Source organism: Camponotus vicinus, unplaced genomic scaffold (assembly GCF_025532165.1).
Source record: "Camponotus vicinus isolate PSW18456_S1 unplaced genomic scaffold, iyCamVici1.0 SCAF_11, whole genome shotgun sequence".
In the NCBI taxonomy this organism is placed as follows: domain Eukaryota; kingdom Metazoa; phylum Arthropoda; class Insecta; order Hymenoptera; family Formicidae; genus Camponotus; species Camponotus vicinus.
The window spans coordinates 13,638,477-13,660,795 of record NW_028141947.1 but is presented as its reverse complement, the minus strand read 5'-3'; the positions used below and the strand labels follow the sequence as shown (position 1 = coordinate 13,660,795).

The following is a 22,319-nucleotide window of genomic DNA, read 5'->3' as shown; positions in this document are numbered from 1 at the left end:
TTTTATTAACTTTTAGTTAATAAAATTGTCAATATATTAATCGATATTAATGTACTATTGTCATATTTTCATCAATGCGTTTATTTTTACAGGACCGTAGGAAGCACACTGGTCATGGATCCGATGCTCGTCTGCAAGAAAACACGGAGGCTAAAGGGGAAACTCGCTGACATTTGTCGTAAAGAACCATCCCTGTTGAAAGAGATTGCGAAAGGTGTTCAAGTAGGCACTAGGGAATGTCAATACCAGTTTCGGAATCGAAGGTGGAACTGTACGACCATCAGAAGATCTCTTAAAAAGATGCTGCTTCGCGGTAAGTTTCGTCGAGTTGTACAAAATTTTTGATTGATGAAAAATTTCAAATAACAGATTTATAAACCTAAAATTTTAAAAAGTGATTAATTCTAAAGATAAATTCAAGCTTTTATATTTATCATTCGAAAGATCACGATTTTTTAATAGACCTGTTCTAGTGAATATGAAGCAAGAGTTTTCTCCTTTATTTTACTAAATATTACGACTTCTCGTTTATATAAACGAAAGGAGCAAATTAAACATTCACGTGAATTTAGATCCTTTGCGTACGTCAGATACCCGATCCCGTAATAATTCGTGAATCCGGTCGCATTATTCGCGAGTCATGGGCGCAAGGTCGAGCTCTATTCCGGGCACCGGCCTCGCCCTCTCGCCGAGAAAAGGATTTCAGGTCCCATGGAGCCCTTTTCAGGAGCGAGAAAGGGGCCTGTGCACGACAATGCACACACTAGCGGCAGATTACAGGGCGCTACTCGTTCGACATTAGGCGAACCGGATGTCGATTACACACTCCCCTACGGGCCCTGAGGGCGATTCGTTACGATTAAATGCCGGTACCCGATCGGCACACCTCCAGAATGGGCTACTTCTTTAGGACCTTTAAGGACCTTTCTACGTGCGAGGCCTGTAAGGTACCTCTCCGCGTGTGGAGCCTGACGTTGACCGCTCTATACCGATTCGAGTGTATTAACGATCGTAAAACACGATGCACATAATAGCTTTGATATTTCGTGTTTCGGATAATCGATAAAAAAATAATAACATATTATTAAACATTATGTTCCTTATATTATGTTTTACACTTGTATTTCAATTATATTCACATTTAGTTTCTTCAAAAATGATATATGTGACAAAAGAATTATATTTTTATAAAAATATTGGAGGGGAAAGAAAGGGAGAAATATTAAAAAAAAAATCGATATTTACACATATATATTTTTCATTGTAACGTTTTATGTCTTATAAGTTTATTCCGTGTTTGACTCTTAAGTCTAGATATATTATAGACGTGCGCGCGCGAATAAGTGGTAATTATTTTTAAATTAACCTTAATGGGGAAGCTCTCTTAGATGTATAATTTCGGTGGCTAGAAAAGAGAGATAATAACTACTGTCTTTAATGTTGGGACCGTTTCGACACGTATACAACTATGAAATAAAACCGTAAAGTGTCACAGCAAATAGCAACGTGTAGTAATATGATAATAATGATAATTGCCATTACCAATGATGGTACTGATGGGAATGTTGGGAAATAGAAGTTCAAGGAACTATGTCAATTATAGATCATTCATGTCTTTATCCGCGTTCATGTCATTATCATCCGTTAACTAATTGATTCTTGATGACTTGCTTGTTTCGTCGTCAATGACTTATATGAAAAAATAAAGATGATTAGTGTACAACTATTAGATTAGTGTATCATTACAAAAAGGAGAAAAATTTATTGTGGCAATTCGTGTGACCTCGGTAATACTTCGTGAGCTCTCAAAGGATATTCTTACGATAAATAAAAAGATACGATAAAATAAAACGAGGAATTATATTTATATAAATATAATTTTCCATTTATAGAGATGTCAGATTATTTTTTTTTCAATTGCATGAGATATAATAAAATAATTTTATTAAATCTTATTTTAATTATTTGTAAAACATTAACTAAAACATTTATATATTTCCAATTTATTATCTCTTATAAAGATATGCATTCTTTACACAGAAATAAAGCTGTATACTATTGTTATATATTTTATCGAATATATTTCACAAATTTAGTGCAAGATGCTAATGAGATGCCGATTTTCGATCTAATTTTATTCGAGACTGTAATGTACTTTTACGAATATTATTTTCGTCGGTCTTTTTACTTAAACATATCAATGCATTTGAATTGTGGACTGCGAGAATCGGTACACAAGCGTGAACGAATTTCATCTCGATCATCGATCGATTGACTCTCATACATAATCAAATATTTTTTTTTCTCTTTCTTTCTCCACGAGGTAAACCTTAACTCGAAACGCTTGACGAAAAGTGAAGCTGTCCGCGTGATTCGGTCGCTCGCGCGGCTAACCGTCCGATATATTAATTCCGGATGATTGGCCACGACAAGCAAATCGAAGACAGCATGTCCAATAGACTGTGCCGGTCTCTAGGACCCGCTATCAGATCGATGTCTTATGGTAGCTTGACAGATTGACACTGTCCGTCGAATATTAGTGGCTATATGTTGCCTTAATTAAAGCCTCACTGCCACGACGGGCCGCGACCGATCATCTTTCGATCTGGTTCCCCGCGCCTTCCCCTTTATCCGCGCTCTCGCGATCTAGAGATCGCCGTCAATCCCATCGATCGTGATTCGATGCAGGATCGTCGGGGGCCTCTCAGGTAAGATGTTAAACGCGGACGCGCGTGGAATCCACGCCCGACGATCGATGATCGAATTAAGCACGACACCGCCGAGGATGCCTGACGATCGGCATTCGCTCTCTTCGTGAGATGCGAGAGATAGTATATTATTAACAAGACAGCGCGCGTCCATTGGCCCATATAAAAAAAAATAAAACGATAGTTTAATTAAGCGAATTAGCGTCACACTTTGTGCTTCTTCCATTTATTTTTAAATACTTCAAATTTCCAAGTATTTCATAATATTCAGATTTCTAAACAATTGTCACCATTTGCTATCATATCAAGGTCTTTTATACAAAAAAGTTATTGAATAGGAAAAAAAGTAGATTGCATAAGGTTAAAATTTTTTTTATTATTCTTTGATGCATAGGTATATAATTAACATTTGATGTATGATTCATATAAAGTGATTACCATGAAAAAGCAGGAAGAAACAATATTAAAAAATATGACACATCTATTTATGGATGTAAAATCGAATGAATATCTGAATATTTGATGGATATCGCTGTGCTGTATCGAATGTTGTACACGGCGATTATTCCACATTTTAATTACGATATTTCTCGCGAGACGAATTCCGTAATACCGCGTTTTACGACCAATTCAGTATCGCCACGAGATAAGCTGATGAAATAATTGAATACAAATTGCGCTTAAACGAATCTTGCTGACACGTTCCGCGTGTCTTCGATCAAAATAAGATCGACACGATCCTTGAACGCGTTGTTATACCTAAGATTAACGATACATATTGCTTGATCCTGAGCGTATCGGCACTTTAATTGAATTCCAATTAATGTAACACGCGCGAGATGCAACAACGAAAAGGTGTGCTTAGATGATTAAATCTCGGGAACATACTATTATACATGTGAAACAATATATGATCGGTATTATTCATCATTTAATTAAATGTTATGTTATGACATTTTCGAAATTTTATTCAGATCTAACGATTAAAATATTCTCATGTATCTCATATTTTCTTAGCAAATCTCTAATCTTTTACCAATATATTGATTTCTCATTTAGATTTTTCTAAATGTAAAATTTTTTGATAATTGTTTATTAATTTTGTTTTTTTAATAATTGGTTTTTTATTAATAATTATTAATAATTATATTTATTCATTATTATAATTATTCATTATTCTTTATATTATTAATAATTATTAATAATTTTCAAACATTCAGAGATAGAGAATTTAATTGTAATTATTTATTCTTTGAAAGAAGGATATTAGAAAAAGATTTGCAATCCGGATACATACTTGATATCTCTCTCTTTCTTTAATATAATAAATTTTTAGTTTCTCTGTGCTTTGATTAAGAATATTGCTATCAGATTAGTTTGAAATTTAGCAGCGGGAAAATGAGAACCTAATTTGTATTCCATCTGGCACTTACAACCTGGCCTGATCCTGGTACCGCGCCATAAAAACGACAAAATCAAATTATACGCTTCATCGGGTAATCGTAAAGTTCGTGGTGCTATTCGCGCCGCGTTGTAAATAATTTGTAGCCCTAGCTTCAACGGTTAGTTTCTATCAGATACGAATGTATTTATCTTTGTATCCAATGAATTATTATTTTACAGCGGTTGTATCAGATGGAGATATAAATTTTCTTTCGCATCAAACGATTAATAATAGTTGCACACGATTAATCGTAACGAGAGATAATTAGATTCATTATATAAATATATAATGAAAGGGAAATATTAATATTCACACACATATATGTAATATAAATAAATGTATTCATATATAAGATAAATAATAAACAATAGTGTAAAATTAATATTAAGATTAAAAAGAATAAAAAGAATAAATTAGTTTGCCTAGAGGACCGTTTTATGTCGCGAAGCATTCAATGGTGTCAAAATTTTATACTTTAAATAGTGGGTTTCTCGGTAAAAGGCTAGGGAAACCGCAGGTATATAAATCTCGTCTACTGGATGTGTTATTGGACGCGGATCGATGACAGAGACAACGATGTGTTAACCGGTCGTTCCGGATGACAATTCTCGCCATCGTCATTTATCTGCGATTCCGTTTGTGGGTAGCTTACCCTGGGACGTCCCGTGTAAGCGTTACTGTTTTCATTGTCCCAGCATCTCTGTGTGTTTTCCTCTTTCCATATTTTGGGATTATTGTACTCTCTTATCGAATTGTCATTATTAAAGAGTAATTTTATTATTATATTGAGTACTAACTATTATTATTGTATATTAGGATAATATAAATTGCTTATATAAATTTGCTTTCTTATTTATATTTGATTTTTAACCAAGAATTAAATTTTGTCAGATTGTTTATAAAACAATTTATTATTATTTTATTCATAAAAAAATTTTGTGGCAAGCTTTTTTTATAACGAATTTTTTCTTCGATATTATTTCTGTATGTAATTTCAAGTATTATAAAGAATTCTAATTTATATATATATATATATATATATATATATATATATATATATATATATATATATATAATATCGAAGAAAAAATTCGTTATCAAGCTGTCGCTTTCAATTCTAGCGTAACAGCTCGTTTGTTACAAGTGCAGAATTTGTGGGATATGGTGAATAGGGTCCATTGATATACGTCGAGACTATTATCTGTTACAAGCTAAAGACAGATCGCCGTTAGAAATCTAGGCGGGAGAAATAACGACTTTCGGGGCCACCCGTCTTGAGTAGAAAGATTTCAAAGAACACGTGGAGTCTAGCTACTGAATCCTGCTGTTCGATCTGTCGCCAATGTAATTTCTCTTCGGGAGAATTTAGAAAAAAATAGTTTCATGAGAAATGTGAAAGTAAATGTCTTTCCTTTCTAAACAGAAATGAGAACAGAAACAGGGTAAGGTAACAAGAACTTTGATTACTCTCAGTTGTTGTTCTTTGTAAAAAAAAAGATTAAAGTAATATATCAGACAATAGCAATAAAACAGTATTTTATTATAAATAGGAATGTTTAAAAAAATAATGCCAATGTTGAGAAAGCAATAATGTAGCATTATAACAATATTTTCCAGTCGTATTGTATAAGCAAACTCTCGCGACAATTTTTGAATTAGCACTCTTTAGAGTTTCAGTAGAATGAAAAAAAGGTATTTTATTTGAGAAAAGTTTTCTTATAGAATGGAATTTTTTTTGTTCAGTTACATATTCGTGGTTATTCGGTAATTTTCTATTACTCACAACAAAATGTATCAACGAGTTTCTTTTTCCCAAGACAAAAATTCAACTGACGATACATCAGAGGTCGATGTCGCTTATCTGTCCACTCCCGGATGCAACTCTAGGGAAGAATTCCTAACGGATGCCTGATCGAGGAGAGCGGATAGAAAGAGAGAGAGAAAGAGAGAGAGAAGAGGGGAAAAAGCGCATGAGGATCCATGCTACCGGCGGCGCCTATCTTAATTCCCGATTGACGTTTATTTATCTGGCGACGTTTAATTTTTATGGGCGCGATGCGGCCGATAGGTTAGACCTGGCAGGTAGCTCCCGCTGTGTGGTCCTGCGGGGATCCCGGGGGCCCACGGAGCCTGGTATAACATTCGTGGACGAGCAGCACCTCTTAATTGAGGGGTGCCGCGTGTCGCGATAAGACGAACACGGGCGTCAAAAACCCGTGGAAAGAGCTACCTCTGGGGGTAAAGGAGAAGCGGAGAAGGCAGGAATTTATTGTGGTACTGCTCCACGCAGAGATCCGGCTCTTCTCGCAGGTACGATCATCTTGGAATCGATGGGTCTGGGCCAAATTAAGAGAGTGGTTTTCTTCATTCATTCCGAGATTCCACGGAATCCACGGAGTGACGAAGAAAACAATCGCCTAAGTGGTCGCCTTTTCGAATCAACAAATTGCTCTCTCTTTCTCCTCTTCTTTCCTCTGAAACGATATGAACTCTGAGAGGAGAGGAAGAATCAATGTAATGATTTTATTTTTTCATTGAGAAGAAACTCCAGATTAATGGTTGGACCGTGCACTTTTTCGTCTGAAGAACTTTCTCAAGCAATCCAAGTTTGACGTTGAAGTGTCGTGGGGCGAGTTGCGTCACGATACACGTCGATTTATCGGCAGCAATTGGATTGTGATTGCCTCGCTTTCGCGACGACTTTGTTTTACTGCGTTTTAACGCTCTCTGCTGCCTTGGGATTACCTCATGGAAACAACTCTTTTTCTTCATCATTTCCCAACTCTTTAACGAGGATGCTCACCTTGGGACATTAATAAAACCGAGTCCGTGCATTTGCCCATTAAATAATTTTCTTCCGCGAGAACGATCGCGATATCATTTATGTTTCCGCAAATTGAAATTTTTTTCAAGATGCGATTTATGAATGATGAATGCAGCAATGAAAACCGCTTAATTAAAATATAATATATTTTACATATTTTTTAAAAATAAATACATATATTGGCAATAATTTTTCTATATAATAACTAGCTTTCATCGCATCAAAAGTGCTGTAAATTGAGAAATATATACGAGACTATTGGGAGAGAATGGAGGGGAAGAGAAGGGAAGAGCGGGAAGATGGGAGGATCCTTCGATGCGCTGGTATATCTGATAAAAATAAAAAGGACAGTTTACGCGTAATAAAATGTGTTACCGCAGCTCCTCCACGAAGGTGGTCCGACAGGTACGCCCGCGCTTCTCGAATCTTTCTCGCGGGGTTGCCTGGGTTTTATCCCTAATAGGACAGGGCGGCAAGTTTAATGGAATCTCCACTAAATCGGGTACTAATTATTTGGCAGTGAGGGCGCCGACGATCCCGCTAATATCGCTCGTAAAATCTTCCGTTCATCCTATTTTACGATCCTCGGATGACTTCTTATAAAACATAGAAATGTACAGAATATGAGAAATGGACGAGAACGTGAGGTTTCAAATTGAGAAATACAAGATTGAAAGATTCTACAACGAGAGATATAGAAATGTTCTTCTTGATATTATAAAAATATTGATTTTTATTTAATTAGAATAATAGAGATTGATTTTAATTAGATTGATTTTAATTGATTTTAATTAGAATAATAGAGATTGATTTTTTCTAATTAATATCTTACACGTTTTATTATAATTTTCATATGTTATCGATCGAAATGAAGCGAAATACCTGCGGGAATATTGTCGTGCGAGGCCTACGGCCTTGACTCGTCCCTTAAACGTATTAAGACCGTGCGCTGAAATTTGCGCGAACGCGAAGCAGCGATAATCAGAGGGACTGAAACGGATTTAGCGGCATGGCGCTAAGTGTTTCGTCGCCTTGCGAATGCGGCGCTAACTAATGCGCTCGGTATAGCGTTCCCGGCTTGCCCGCTTTCGCGCCTCTGCCATTTCCCATCGTTCTCGCACGTACAGAAATTAAATAACGTCACGCATACGTGTCAAGCACCTACTAAAAGGCTTTTAAAAGATGTTTGTTCTCCGCGTCGTCGTTCGAGCTTCAGTCCGTTTTGATTCCCGTGGATCTGTGCGTGAATTATTGTCAATAAAATGTTAAAGTTCAAGTGCATCCAAGATTGGAGAAATTTACTTGCGAGAGGGGAATGTTAAAAACACAGTGAGAGTTTATAATTATATTTGACAAAGATTGGCAAATATATTTGTGTGTTGTGTTTAAATTTATAAGCAAATAAAAATGTATTTTAACTTTAAAATACATTTCGATCATAATAGATTTTTTATTCAAACTAGATACATTTAAATTTAGATGAAGAACCATTTCGAAAGAATAATTTTATTTTATTTTTATTAAAATAAATTATATACAAAGTATTGTGTATCGTACAACATGTCTTAAATTATAAAATTAATTTTTAAATAATTGCAAAAAATAATTGGTTGTTAAATGTCAAATATCTTCATGCATTTCATTTTATTTTTGTCTAAAATATGAATTCAGTGATAGAGTTAGACTAGAATTTAAAAATAATTATATTCACGTTGTGATGGTACATTGACCTTTCTTTTGCCTGTCTTAAAGAAGGTTAATGAAGCAAATCAGGAAGGTATGTTCATCGAGAACATTTTCACAGTAACCATCAATATCATGCGGTGCTACTAGAGTTAGGATTACTATGGGAATCGCTATGGGGGGTTTCTTCGCCTTCGACTTTCACACAATGTTGTCAAAGATTTGCGCAAAATACTCTTGGCTCACCGAACGATCCGAAGTGAGCTCGGATTTACATGAATTATTTATGAGGCGGTGGCATCCTTGCGACAGCACCAACAATGGCAACCATGAGCGTCGATCATGGAAGCGTGTCGAAGTACGAAGGCGACGGAAAAACCCGATTTTTCTTGCTTTTCGAGCGGTGGTAAAAACCGGTAGGAAGGAAATTATCCGTGACTAAAGGCGACCGTCTCGACACAGGCGGGTATCCCGTATCGCGGTATCCCGCGAGAAATAAACGCATAAAGAGGAAAAGAAAGAAAGAAAGAGAGAAAGAGAAAGAGAAGGAATATTTCTCGTCTTACTTGCCGAGAAGACGAAAGCCCGTGTCATTTTATTAACACTATTAGCTCCAATGTTAACCGTGAACGTGAACCGTGCGCGCATTCTCGACGAACGAAATCTATAAATGGAACAGAATACGCGGGATGCAACTGCGTGCATACAATTAATCTCTGTATCAGACCTCAAAAGTGGTTTAATTAAGTGATTTAAAAAAGTAGCAATATGTATCACGTGAACTTGCGTTTATTCAATTGTGAATTTTTTATTTCATTAGCTATTATCGATATATATGGGCTTATATATATGTTGCTTTTCCAAATACAGTTTTTACAAAGAATACAGAAGCTGGATTAAAATTATGCATTAGATTCAATTGAAACGTGATCATTTTTCCATGAAAATTTCAGTCTATGTTTTAGTTAAACATTTATTTAGCTTTAACCAAGCTTTTGTGCGATTACTCTTGGTAAGAACTGTACCTGAAAAAGCAATAGGCCTACTGTATCGCGAGGATACTCGGACTGGTCTCTTCTTTCCACAAAGGATTGACAACAGCAAACAGTTTAGTGTCCCGTGCATTTATTGTATTTCGACTACCGTACGTTTAACTCTTCGTTGGACGCGGAAGGGTGTGAGAGGAGGAAGAGAAAGAAGAGGAGGAGAAGATAGCATAGGACAGACTGACGAAAAAAAGGACCAGGACAGATCTGTTACTCCGTTAGATCTTGTCGGCCTGACATTTGAATGCTTCGTCGATTCCACGGCGTCGAGAGAAGAATGGGAGAAACCCAGAGGAGAGGAAGGACTTACCGGCGCGATTGTCGTCTTTATTTTGTCTTTCTTTCACCGTATCTTATGGGTTTTTGTCAAAACTTTGGTGCATTCGTTCGCGAGTCTTACGGACTGGACAACGGGCGAATAAGCTCTTCTTCTCCTTGCGTACTCTCTCGTGTGCATTATATTCAAATCACATCTATCATGCGACACTTTTAATGTGCTTGTATATTTCTTATGCTTTAAAAATATTCATGATATTTCAAATTAAAGTTTATTATATTTTAAATTTTGACTATTTTTCGTGAATCTTGATGATTTTATAAACTTTCATTCTCTCTCTCTTTTGTAAGATATAAAAATTAATAACTTTAATCTCTTGTTCTCTAAATTTTAACGACATTCTATATATCTCGCAAGATAATTTTCATTAAAATGAGAGAGAGAGGTCTCTTGACAATTTTGCATTAAAATATTCACTGATGATCAACAGCTTCGTCTCTTCAACATATAACATTAATCGGATCATTTTAAGCTAAATATGGAGAGCGGTCGGAGAGTTTCACTCCCTGATTCGTATGAGAGAGCATACAAAAGAAGGTGAACGAAACGATAAGACGCTTGAGCAGATCGTTTCCTTCGATTTACCTCCAGTCTCTTCGGTATTTGCCACGGTATCTCATCGTACAACGACGAGGCACGCTTGGTGCTTCTTGAAACGCAGCTTAGAACTCGGTTTTCTCTTTTCGCGAGAAAGAGGGGGAAGAAAGGAGAGACAGAGATATAGAGAAATTCTTGCAAGAGTGCAGAATCCAGCGGGGTACGGCCGCGCTCAAAAATCCGCTGGAATCCGCGCGAGGAAAAGGCGAACGCGCCGGAGGAGCTCCCGCCGCAATTGGTCATTCCGCGATTTTTGCCGGTATTCATGCGTCCGTTTCTCGCGCGGTATTTATTGGAAAGGCTTCCTCCCCTTCCCCCCTGTTATATGTATGTATAAGCGCGAGAATCTCTCCCTCGAAGAATCGAGAAGCGGGTTCGTCGCGACGATCTCTGAGGTACACGCGCGAGCGATCGAGTCGATCCTGCTGGTACCTTCCTTCGGTCCACTCGCCCCGTGGCCCTCTAAGCTCGCGCTATCTTCCTCCCTCATTGAATCTCCACTTTATTTACGGATGCGCATCGAGATTTATCGTCGTTCGCGCTGCTCTTTTCGCTTTAACCTGCTTCAACGTCGTCCGCTCTTTCCTTTCTCGTGTTCGCCTACATCGTCTAATGTTGTATCCTTTCTCTTCCCCTTTTCTCTCTCCTTTTTCTGTGCCCTCAGGTACATTGTATTTTTACGCTATCACGCGGTACGTACGAAAATGATGCACACGAGAAATATATGTAAATTATTCTAGGAAGATATTAGAAATAAGAGGGTAATATTAACATTGTATATATATTATTATGGTGATTTTGTCGCGATTTTTTCTGCGTTCTTCAAATTAACTGCTATTCACTTGTCTGGTTAGAAACGAAAAATACGATAACTATTAATTTTTAAAAGATCTACATCTTTCTTATCTATTATAACATTTTACAAGCGTACAACTGTAAAGTTTAGTTGAAACATTTAATAATTCTTATATATTTAATAATATTAATAACACGTTTTTAAAATATCTTATTAGACATTTTATTACTGCATTATATAAACTATTCGGAATTAAATTATATGTAATGTAAAAAAAATAATACAATTGGAAATTGCGATAAATGTGTTAAGAATAAATTGCGGTATCGAAAACAAGAATCGTCAAGAATGAATGAGGGTTGATACCAAGCAAGATCTCTACTGTGCATGAATCGGTACATCCGGTGTGCCCGATAGATCGTCTCGCGGCTAAACAAATCACTCGGTTGAGAACGAACGATCGATACCATCTACGTGCGTCGATCGAGCACAACGGCGACATAATTCTTACAATGGCGGCCCGACGCATCGCCGCAAATTGCGCGCTTGCATGATTCGACCGATCGATTAATCACCGCGAGATTTACGAGGGATTTGTTAAACTCCTACAAGACTTGCACAGCTGCAATGTAACGCAATTGCACATTTGCATGCTCTTGCATATTCCCACAAATGTATATCAGATATTGGTAGCGGTAATCTAGCATTACGTCGAGGATGTCAGTGACTTATGAAAGCTATATACTTGCATTTTCTTTATAAATAAAATTTTATATTATTCATTTATTCTTCTACTGAAAATTCTTATAAAGTTGATGATGTGTAATGTAAATGATGTAATGTAACTATGATTGGCTTTTTCGGATCTCTCTTTGCAAAAGATTGCAACGTACAATTAGAGAAGATTATCGAAGAAAATTATATACGTGGGAGGAAATAAAAAAACTTGATCATTTGAATTACGTGTTATATGATTCATATCGTAACATATAGGTTTAACATAATTAGTCTCTTAAGGTTTGTCATTATTAGGATTGCGTCGCATTGAAATCTCGCACAGTGAATAAAAACATACGCGCGTACACTTACACAGCACAAGGATATTCCGCGTAATCCAGGTTACATAATTGACAAGCAAATGGATCACGATCATCTCGACGTATGTATATATGTTTGCGGCAAGTGAAACGTCATTCGTGATATTCCTCTTTCACAGTATACAGTAATGAAAGAATGCACCGTGTATATTTATGCATCCATCAATCGATGAGGCTGATGCAATGCGAGTAATCTATGAGACAGGCGATATAATCTCTTTTTACCCATAAATAAGTCCTGGAAGAGTCAATTCTCTGTTAAAGGACTCGGAAATATTAGACATTAGCGATATAAACAATTCATAAAACTGAATGAAAAGTGCATGTCGGTCATCGCGAGCGTTCTTTCATGATATTTTGAAGGCAAGATTCGAGAGACAATATTCACGTATCGCTGTTTCAAATACGTAAGTCGAGAGTGAAACTTTTGTATATTTCGAATGTTTATATTGGCATCTAATTTATTCTGATGTTACATGACGTACCAAAGTATCTATGATATAATTATCTATCGATATGTTTTTCCCAAGTCATTCCAAGTCATACATCTCAGCTACATGTTATATCATTTATATTATATTACCCTCATGTATTCGAAAACAGCGTCACACGAGCGAATTGAGACGATTGTATGTTTTATAAAAGCTTCGGAAAAATATTTTCCGATTTTCGGAAATGAAATTACTCGTTATGCAAACGTGTTTTATTGCCATCCGAGTTATACCCTCGCTTACAATAATGAAGAGAACGAGAGAGAAAGAAAACATTGCGAAAAAGAGAGCCGAAGAAGGCCGCGAGAGAGGTGGAGAAAGAAGAGGAGAAGACTACTCGCGCAATTAAATTACGGCGTAAGTCCCGCTCTGAGGATAATGCCCCGGAATGCTGATAATTGGCCGAACCGTCCGGGCGACCCGAGACGAAGGGCTCACAGGTGCAGCTGGCGGCGCGGCACCGCGAAGAGATCATCGGCCCGCGATCCCTCGTGTCTAATTGATTCGAAGTGATTTATATTATCTGCCGTTCCTCTGCACCTTCGGCATTCCTCGCGCATCGTGGCGATCATCAAAATGCTCAGATGAATTGTCGTTCAGAGAAATATTTCGAGACACAGATCGAACAGCTCTCCTTGATCAATTTACTCCATTTAATCCATCCGCTTTCCGTTAGAATCTATTTTGATAGAAATTTGATTAACACGAAATTCATCAATTTAGGTAATGTTATATATTATATAAAAAAATATATATATTATATTTTAAATATATTATATATAAATATTTCAAGCATATAATAATAAGTTATTATTATTCAGATAAATCACACACATAAATGCTTAAAATGTTAACGCTGCAATATAACATATTGAAATAACTTCGATGCGTTGAAGAAAAAAAAATCTTGACTGTGTGTCTTTGTCATATTTCGAAAAATATCCTCGATTACTTTTTTCTCAAGTTTTTTGAGATTCCTTCAGATTTCGGAGCAATCTCAATGGCGCCTGGCGATCCGAGTGAAGAAGAAGACTGTGAAAAAAGAGCAGCGAGGACGCGGACTCTTTCGTAAACGATCCGGCAGCGTGAGCTCGAAAGAGCTCGATGCTTCCGTCATGTTAAAGGGCCCGATGTGCCGTTTCGAACGGAGCCGGAACGAGATGGAACGAGCGATCGATCGGCCATGAAGAAAGAAGAAGAAGAAGAATAAGAGACGAGAAGAGAGGCAGCCAGGCCTCTCTCGCTCTCGAGGCACCGATATCAGATCGCTCGTATAAAACTATCGTATCGTTTAAATACGCACTGAAAGGTGAGGCGATGTATCAGAAGATACGCGGGCGGTGGCAGGCAGCCTTCTTCTCTCTCCCCAGGCCTGCGTCCTCCCGTTCCGTCCGCGCTGTCGATCCGCGCTGAAGATACCCGCCTGGAATCCATGGGAACCACGGAGAACCAGGTTTAACGCGTATAACTCCTCCCTAGCGTCGCAGTGGAGCCCACCATCCGGACCTCGTACGTCTCATCTCCGCGTTTGCCTCCGGTTTTCTACTTTGATACACATATGTGCTTTCTCTTTCTTCCACTCGATTTGTTTTTATTTATTTATTTTTTTTTGTATATTTATAATATCGATATTATATAAATAGTGCGAGGATATCGTTTAAAAAATTCAGAAATTTTAAAGGAATTATATGTAATAATAATTTTATAAGATACGATAGACGTGCATAAGTAAACAAAAATAGGAGATGATAAATGCAAAGAGAAGGATCGGAACAATACGTGTTGTTCTTCTCGTCGGCGGCACAAGGATCGATATTATCACAACATCACCGTCTATATCGAGATAATTGACAGCGAATCGCATAACAAGTTTCTGAAAAGGACCGAGATGCGATCGCGGTGCAATTTTGCATCGTCGATGCATCGCTACTCGATATTCACGATGGCTACCGATTTTCTCTTCTCTCCCTTCGCTGGAATCCGTAATTGGGCGGGCATTCCACGTTATGAGTTAATTCCGATGTATCGGCGTCGGAGCAGAGATCATATCGATGCGATTCGAGATCCGCGAGACGATCGCGGTTCTCGACGAATATTTCGCAAGAAGGACGATGTCAATTTAATAAGAAGATGCATCGTATATTTAAATTCTGCATTATATGTCAGTAACATTCACTATTAAATTTTGGTTTGATTTACTAAACAAGTGAAACTGCTAAATAAATCAACAAGAAAGAAATATTAACAAGAATGATTTATAATGATTTATAAGGTAAGAGTTAAAGAAACGTGTGAAATGCACACGTAGAATGCGAAAATAAAAACGCAATCTGACGTGCACTCTGCGAAAACCGGATGCTCGCTAGAGGCTAGAGACAATGGTCGACCGAGCGATATTCCGTTTTGAAAAGGGGTGAAATTCCGCGTCGTGTGCATTGTCCGCTTAATGATTGAGTGGAGACGTGACAGGTGAAACCGAATACACGCACACGCTTCACTGGAGGAGTTTGCACCGGGCGCGAGTCTCTCTGGATCCCCATGGGTACACCTATCGCAGTCAGACAAGCGTGGGCTGAAATTGTGGGACCCACCAATGGGTCCCTGCTCCCAAGACCTTCGACATTGACGATATCCCCCTTTCATGCTGATCTTTTCGTGAGGCCTATTCGCGATCGGCGCCACCCACAACTCACCAAACTACCGGATAGAATAATGCAATTTGATATCTCGTGGGGATTCAAAATCAAGTGATTGAAAGAAATTGTAGTATTAAAGAATGCTTGTTGTATACCTAATCCAATGAGAAATTACGACATTGTTGAATAATTTTGCTATTTCCTGTTTCGAGCAAACGTTAATCATGCGATATTATTATATCGACTAATTGCTATCTATGACTTTTATCTTGTCATATAAACTATTACGTGTGCAGCATGTCTAATATTAAATTATACCTTGCATCTCATCTCTATTTTATACTTGACATATGAATAACGATGTATGGAGATCTTGCAATGTCATAGATGTTTCGATCTATATAACTCGTTCATGATTAAACGCTGTCGTAATCTATACCTGTACAGATCTGACCTAAATCATTCAGCCAAGTATAATGACGTGTTCGTTGAAAAGTTGTTTCAGTATTTTTAAAACTATTGGTTTAACAAGTATTAATGACAAAATTATTATGAGTGTAATATTATTATGAGTGTAATATTGCACATTTCTCAATCGTATTACTACGCAGTGTACATAAAATGTAACTGTGTCAAAATTTTTTGATTAAACGATCAATATTAACAAATTGGCGGAATTTATTAGCGCAAAAGTATTCTTAAATATGAAACTTTCTAGAATTTATTTACATCATTAATTAATGTACATCACATTTACATTATTAATTAATGTACATCACAAAGATCTTCTTATACATATACACACACACTCATATAACACACGAAGACTTTAAATTGTCTTATTCGCCGATCAACGCGTAATCCGATTTGTTTCTCGAGCGATCTGATTGCGCGACCTTCTTCAACTTTACTCGCCGACATTGCTTCTTATCTGCCAGCATCCTCCTCCGACTTTGTTCGAGACTCTCCATACGCGATCGGGAAAAGAATTTTGCTAATTTTTTTTACTTCCACTCGCTTACCATGTGCATAGCACGCTTCTTGTTTCACGATCGGTGATTTATGTCGCGAATCGTTACGTCGCTTACGTACTATTACCATGGTAATAGTCCATTAATTGATCTTGGATTCTCCACCATATGTTTCAGATACGCGAGAGACGGGTTTCGTGAATGCCATCACCGCCGCTGGAGTTACTTATGCGATTACGAGAGCCTGTACTATGGGTGACCTCGTGGAATGTTCCTGCGATAAGATGACGTCGAAGGGTAAAAGCTTGCTTCTTTAATCTCTCTTATAATTTAATTCGCATATATCGATTTCTCATTAATCTCACATAAGAGAAAATTTACAATAATCTATAAACTTGTAAAAATTTCCTCAATACACTAAATTATTATTTTTATTTATTATTATTTTTCAAGAAATAAAAAGCATTATATACTTTTATATCTCTACATTTTAATCAAGGAAATTGTGTAGTATAATATCAATAATAAATTTCTCAGAATTGTACATATAAATCTTGTTCACACTATACTACACGTGATATCAGCATTTTTGCGATTAAATTTTAAGAAAGGGAAAAAATGTGATTTTTGCGCAGGTAATCGTTTGGCTAAATTTATGCGTGCAGCCAAGAAAAGTTTGCCAACGGAGGGAGAATGGGAATGGGGTGGATGCGGCGATAATGTGAACTTTGGCTTCAGAAAATCCCGAGATTTTATGGATGCGCCTTATCGTAAACGAAGTGACATTAAAACGCTAGTAAAGCTTCATAACAATGATGCTGGACGTTTGGTAAGAATTATTTTTTATATTTATTTTTTTATGCATTTTTAATCAATATACTGTGTCTTTCTTCTATCTGTTTATTATGCTTATTGTTATGCTTGATGATAAACGATATTAATTTTTTTGTAATTTTCTATATTATCTATATTATTAATTTTCTATATTTTCATAATTTCGTGAAAATATTATGTATCATTCTCATAATTGCACACAATTGCGAAATACGATAGGAAATTATATTTATTCGAAAAAATACATAAAATTTTAGAATTATATAAATCAATGTATATTTTAATTTTATTTTTTTACGATGATAAATTTTAACATTTTTAACACTCTAACAAAATTAGAGGTTGACTTTACAATCGTCACGGCTATAATTAATAGGCGACGTGATTTATATCGATATAAATAAATCGATATAAAATTAACATCTCATTTACTATTAATACTTTGATGTATTTGGATTGAGTTGCTTTATATCGTTGTTAGAATCTTAAAACCATGTCAGGACAGATTAGAAAGATTAGAAAGATGACATTGAAAGATATATTACGATTCGACGTGCTGCTTACATTCGCTCCTCAGGCTGTACGCAACTTTATGAAGACCGAGTGTAAGTGTCACGGACTTTCTGGTTCCTGTACGGTACGTACTTGTTGGCGCAAAATGCCGTCGTTCCGAGAGGTCGGCAATCGCCTGAAGGAGTCCTTCGACGGCGCGGCCAAGGTCATTCCCAGCAACGACGGTCACAATTTCATCACCGAGGGTCCCACGATCAAGCCGCCCGGTAGATTCGACCTGATCTACAGCGAAGACTCGCCGGACTTTTGCAAACTGAATCGTAAGACCGGCTCGCTAGGGACGACAGATCGTCAGTGCAATGCGACTAGTCCCGGGATCGAGGGCTGTGAGTTGCTCTGCTGCGGCAGAGGTTACGATACGAGAATCATCAAGGAGAAGATCAATTGCCAATGCAGGTTTCGATGGTGTTGTGAGGTCACGTGCAACACATGCCTCGTCAAGAAGACCGTCAACACTTGTCGCTAGAGTGTAAACGATGTAAGTGAAAAACTTCTGATGTAACGATATAGATATATAACAACAAAATTTCGCATCGAAATTTTGCATCGAAATTTTGCATCGATTTTGCATGTGTTAGAATAGTTTAAGGAGACACAAAAAGCCGGGATGAATGATTTATATTTTGTGTGCGAGTTTCATTGTAAATGAAAAATATAACGAGACAACTCAGAATATAATTATAATCGAAGTTGCAGAATTTCGGAGAGAATTATAGTTAAATGTTGAAAATGTGTGTTTTATTAACAATGGGAAGAAATATTCTATCAAACTTTTCCTCGCTATCAATTTATACAAGAGGCGTTAGTGAACTTATGTCGATTATTGCAACATCCAAGCCATTTAATATATTATTGCGTGTGTATCAATTAATTAACATACGAAGTATGTTTTTTTTTTAAGATTGTTCAATGTTTAATACGTTGCTTAAAATTTTTCGTCTTTTATCAAGACTGTTATAGTGATCGATATAATCTCTCCGTTCATGAAAATGCTCTATTACGTTAACGTTTATTATAATAACGTTTAATAATTATTATAATGTTCTGTAATATATATGAACTTTTAAGATTTTACGGCTCGATCATGAATGTTCATTGATGAATATTCAGACGACATGTGATTTACGATTTACCGTGGCCGTATTCTCGGTCTTAGATTAAATTTAGGTTTCTGGATGTATGTATTTAGGATCTCTAGAAAGATTTATCGTAAGCGCGAACACGAGAAGCGCGATCGCGAACGTCAGTAGTGCATGCGCGTGCTGAGTCAGACGCGAGTCGCGATGCAACTAGACGCGATTCTTCGCGTTTTGCGGGACAGTACATATCTTGGATTATGTATCTATGAATTGCCGATAAAACTGGACATTTTTCGATATAGAACTAGACGTATCGATAAAATATCAATGCTGATAATATAGGTTGCACTCGAAGATTTTTATTGTTATAATCAGGATCGATTCTACATTCGCCCTTTGGATTTTTATTAGACTGTTGGCTTCTTCAAACTTCAATAAGATAAAATAATTGGCAATATTATTTAAAAATGTTTTTTTTAATCTTAGCGATAATAAAATGTCTAAATATCCTCAGGATTTATTAAATCTTATTAATTTATTTTTTGCATTTTTAGTGAAAAAATTTCTATATATTTTAATGAAAACAAACTGTTTTGACGAGGTCTAACAGGTGTCTGTTATGTAGAATCGATCCTACGTATAATAGTTGTTATCAGTATCGCCGACGCAAGATGATCGGTTTTTTTACTCGAGCTGAAGCTTTCCACGTATCTCCAGTGCTCGTAATACATATTAATACGCACGTATAATCGTATGATGAATTTATGTAAAGTATATCCGTCGAACCATCATAACGCGCCGGTATTCGCATAGTAATGCCCGGTGAATCGCTTTTCTGCTTGAATCGCCGCGAGGTCGGGCTTCGAGCGAAATCCCGAGTGATCAATTCGACATTAACGACATATCGGAAACAACTCGACTATGTCGCATCGAGTTTTCATGCAAATTTTCTCTTGTTGATTACGGTCGGAAAACTCGGGACCTCGCTTTCGCTTCACGCATGTGCGTGTGTATCCAGTTATCTTGCTTTTTCTCTCTCGCGTGATATATAAGCTTTGTGCCATACGTCGTGGTTCGATCGATCGATACTTATGTCAAGTATGTATCGATCCACGAGTTTTACACGAGCTTCTTCCGTTTCTCGAATAATCATTTTTTTATCGATTAATGAGCCTTATCGCGCCACAGGGCTTGCCATTTTGTGTATATAAGACTGAATTTATTAATATTTGCACTCTTGTGCAATATGAATAAAAAAATTGTACTCACGGATGAATCTCGTTTGTTAGTATTAAGATTTATTAGCGGTAACAACTCATTTTAGAACGCGAACATATATAAAAGGAAAAAATATATGATTAATTGTATTTAAAATTCCAGCATTTAACTTGTATTCAACTCCACTTCGAGTGATCCTTCTACGATTAACCGATAAATATTTCCGCGCTATTATAATTGCAGGTAAGTGTAAAATTATCTTATAGTTATTTTATATCTTAGTTTTGATTATATAACGTATCCCGTAATATTTAACGGATAGTAATATCTGACAAGTATGAAGCATATTATTGCAGATTCGAAATTTTTGAAATCTTTTTTTTCTCGTTAAATATTTAACTTAGATAGCAGAAATAAATTTAAGTAAGGTGATAAAGAGAAATCGGTGTTATAAAATTTATTTTGTTTGTACGTGTTAGTTTCGTTTTCTCCTTAGAGTTCGAGAATGAGCGTGTCAACAGTCTTCAGGCCATTGTTAGTGTTAGATGTTTGCCTAGTTTGTTTTTCTCTCTGATTTTGTTGATAGCTATTATTTGGATAGGACACTTAAAAAAATTTTTTGTCAAACTTTGAAAAAAACGAAGCGCTAAAAAATTAATCTCGAAAGATGTTTTCGAATGACGAGGAATTTTTTGTACCTTTCTCATCTGAAGACGTGGTAATAAGGATAAATTAAGGAAACACCGAGGTCTCGTAAATCAAGGTACCGTGTAAAACACGAACTTTTACCTGTAATTTAGGTTTATACACGACAGTCGACTGTCGGGCAATAAAGGATTACTACCATTTCTTGTAAAATAGTTTTATGGCCATCGTCAAAAGAGAGGAATTTCGCATAACCATAAAGATTGCCGAAGACTCGCGTCATATCGCGTGCACTCGACGCATTTTTGGCGATAACGGAAGCCATAAACTGAAAAAAGCAAACTTTTTCCTGTTTTTTTATGCTTTATTTTTTATTACATTTTCCGCTCTATCAACAGCGTTTTCAAATCCAAATTTCTGAAAATTAGCAGATTTTCTTCTTGATTTATATTGAATACTGAGAGTTTAATTTTGCAGTTATAGTGATGAGACTATTGATTTTAACATACATATTAAAATTTATTTGTGAAAATACAAAATAATGAAATATTTATGAAATATTATGAAATATTATCATTTGTACAGAAAACTAATTAAAATTTTAAGTAAATTTTAATAAAATTTTAATTAAAATTATAATTAAATTTAATGATAGAATTTGTAGAATCTCTAGACAATTAGATGTATTTTTCAGAAAAAATTTTCGTTTCCTTCTTCCAATTTTTTAATTAGAGAAAGAAAAGCTTGGTATGTATTGTAATTTTTATTAGATCAAAGATTTTATACATTATCCACTTGCAAATATAAATACAAAATAATCAGAGAGAGAAAATGATAATCTAATAACAAATAAATAACGCTTTTTGCAACATTGAATCGCAGTGTCCGACTCATGATATTCACAGAAAATTTCCCGCATAACATCACGAACATCCGAGATTACTCGGGATTAACTCGGCGATTCACCACCAACGGTTCCACGCATTCCCACACAAACCGCTCTAAAAAAAGAAAAACCCTCTTTAAAGAAAAGACTCTTAGAGAGGCGAGCTTACACCCTCCAATTTAATACGTGACGCGGCACGGCGCGACGTGCGAGCGCGTCCGGGTAAAAGTCTCTTAATAGAGAGGTCGACCTCTCGGAGGTACGAAAGTGGTGAGGCGCAATTAGCCCCACCAAGGGGGACTGTCTGGACTCGATTAGCCCATGGCCAGGAGATTGGTCTGCCGCGGCACGACTGGGTGGTCCGAGCGGGGTAATTTTCGGCTGCCGTCGACGTTCTCCCCTTCGGGGGAAAAATGGCCCCTCGAAATTGGCCCCGAAGTTACCGCGCGCCGTA

The 22,319-nt window shown here is 36.6% G+C and overlaps 1 protein-coding gene across 1 annotated transcript in view; it reads left to right on the top strand.

Moving 5' to 3' along the window:
- LOC145962135 (protein Wnt-6) overlaps positions 1–20,456 on the top strand; it is a 35,686-nt gene extending 15,230 nt beyond the window's left edge. Inside the window, exons 2-5 of the mRNA XM_083083025.1 lie at positions 93–313; positions 16,808–16,927; positions 17,266–17,459; positions 18,042–20,456. Of these exons, the coding sequence (XP_082939151.1) occupies positions 93–313; positions 16,808–16,927; positions 17,266–17,459; positions 18,042–18,503 (997 nt within the window). The 3' untranslated portion in view covers positions 18,504–20,456. The remainder of the gene's footprint in view (positions 1–92; positions 314–16,807; positions 16,928–17,265; positions 17,460–18,041) is intronic.
- Positions 20,457–22,319: the final 1,863 nt, after the last annotated feature.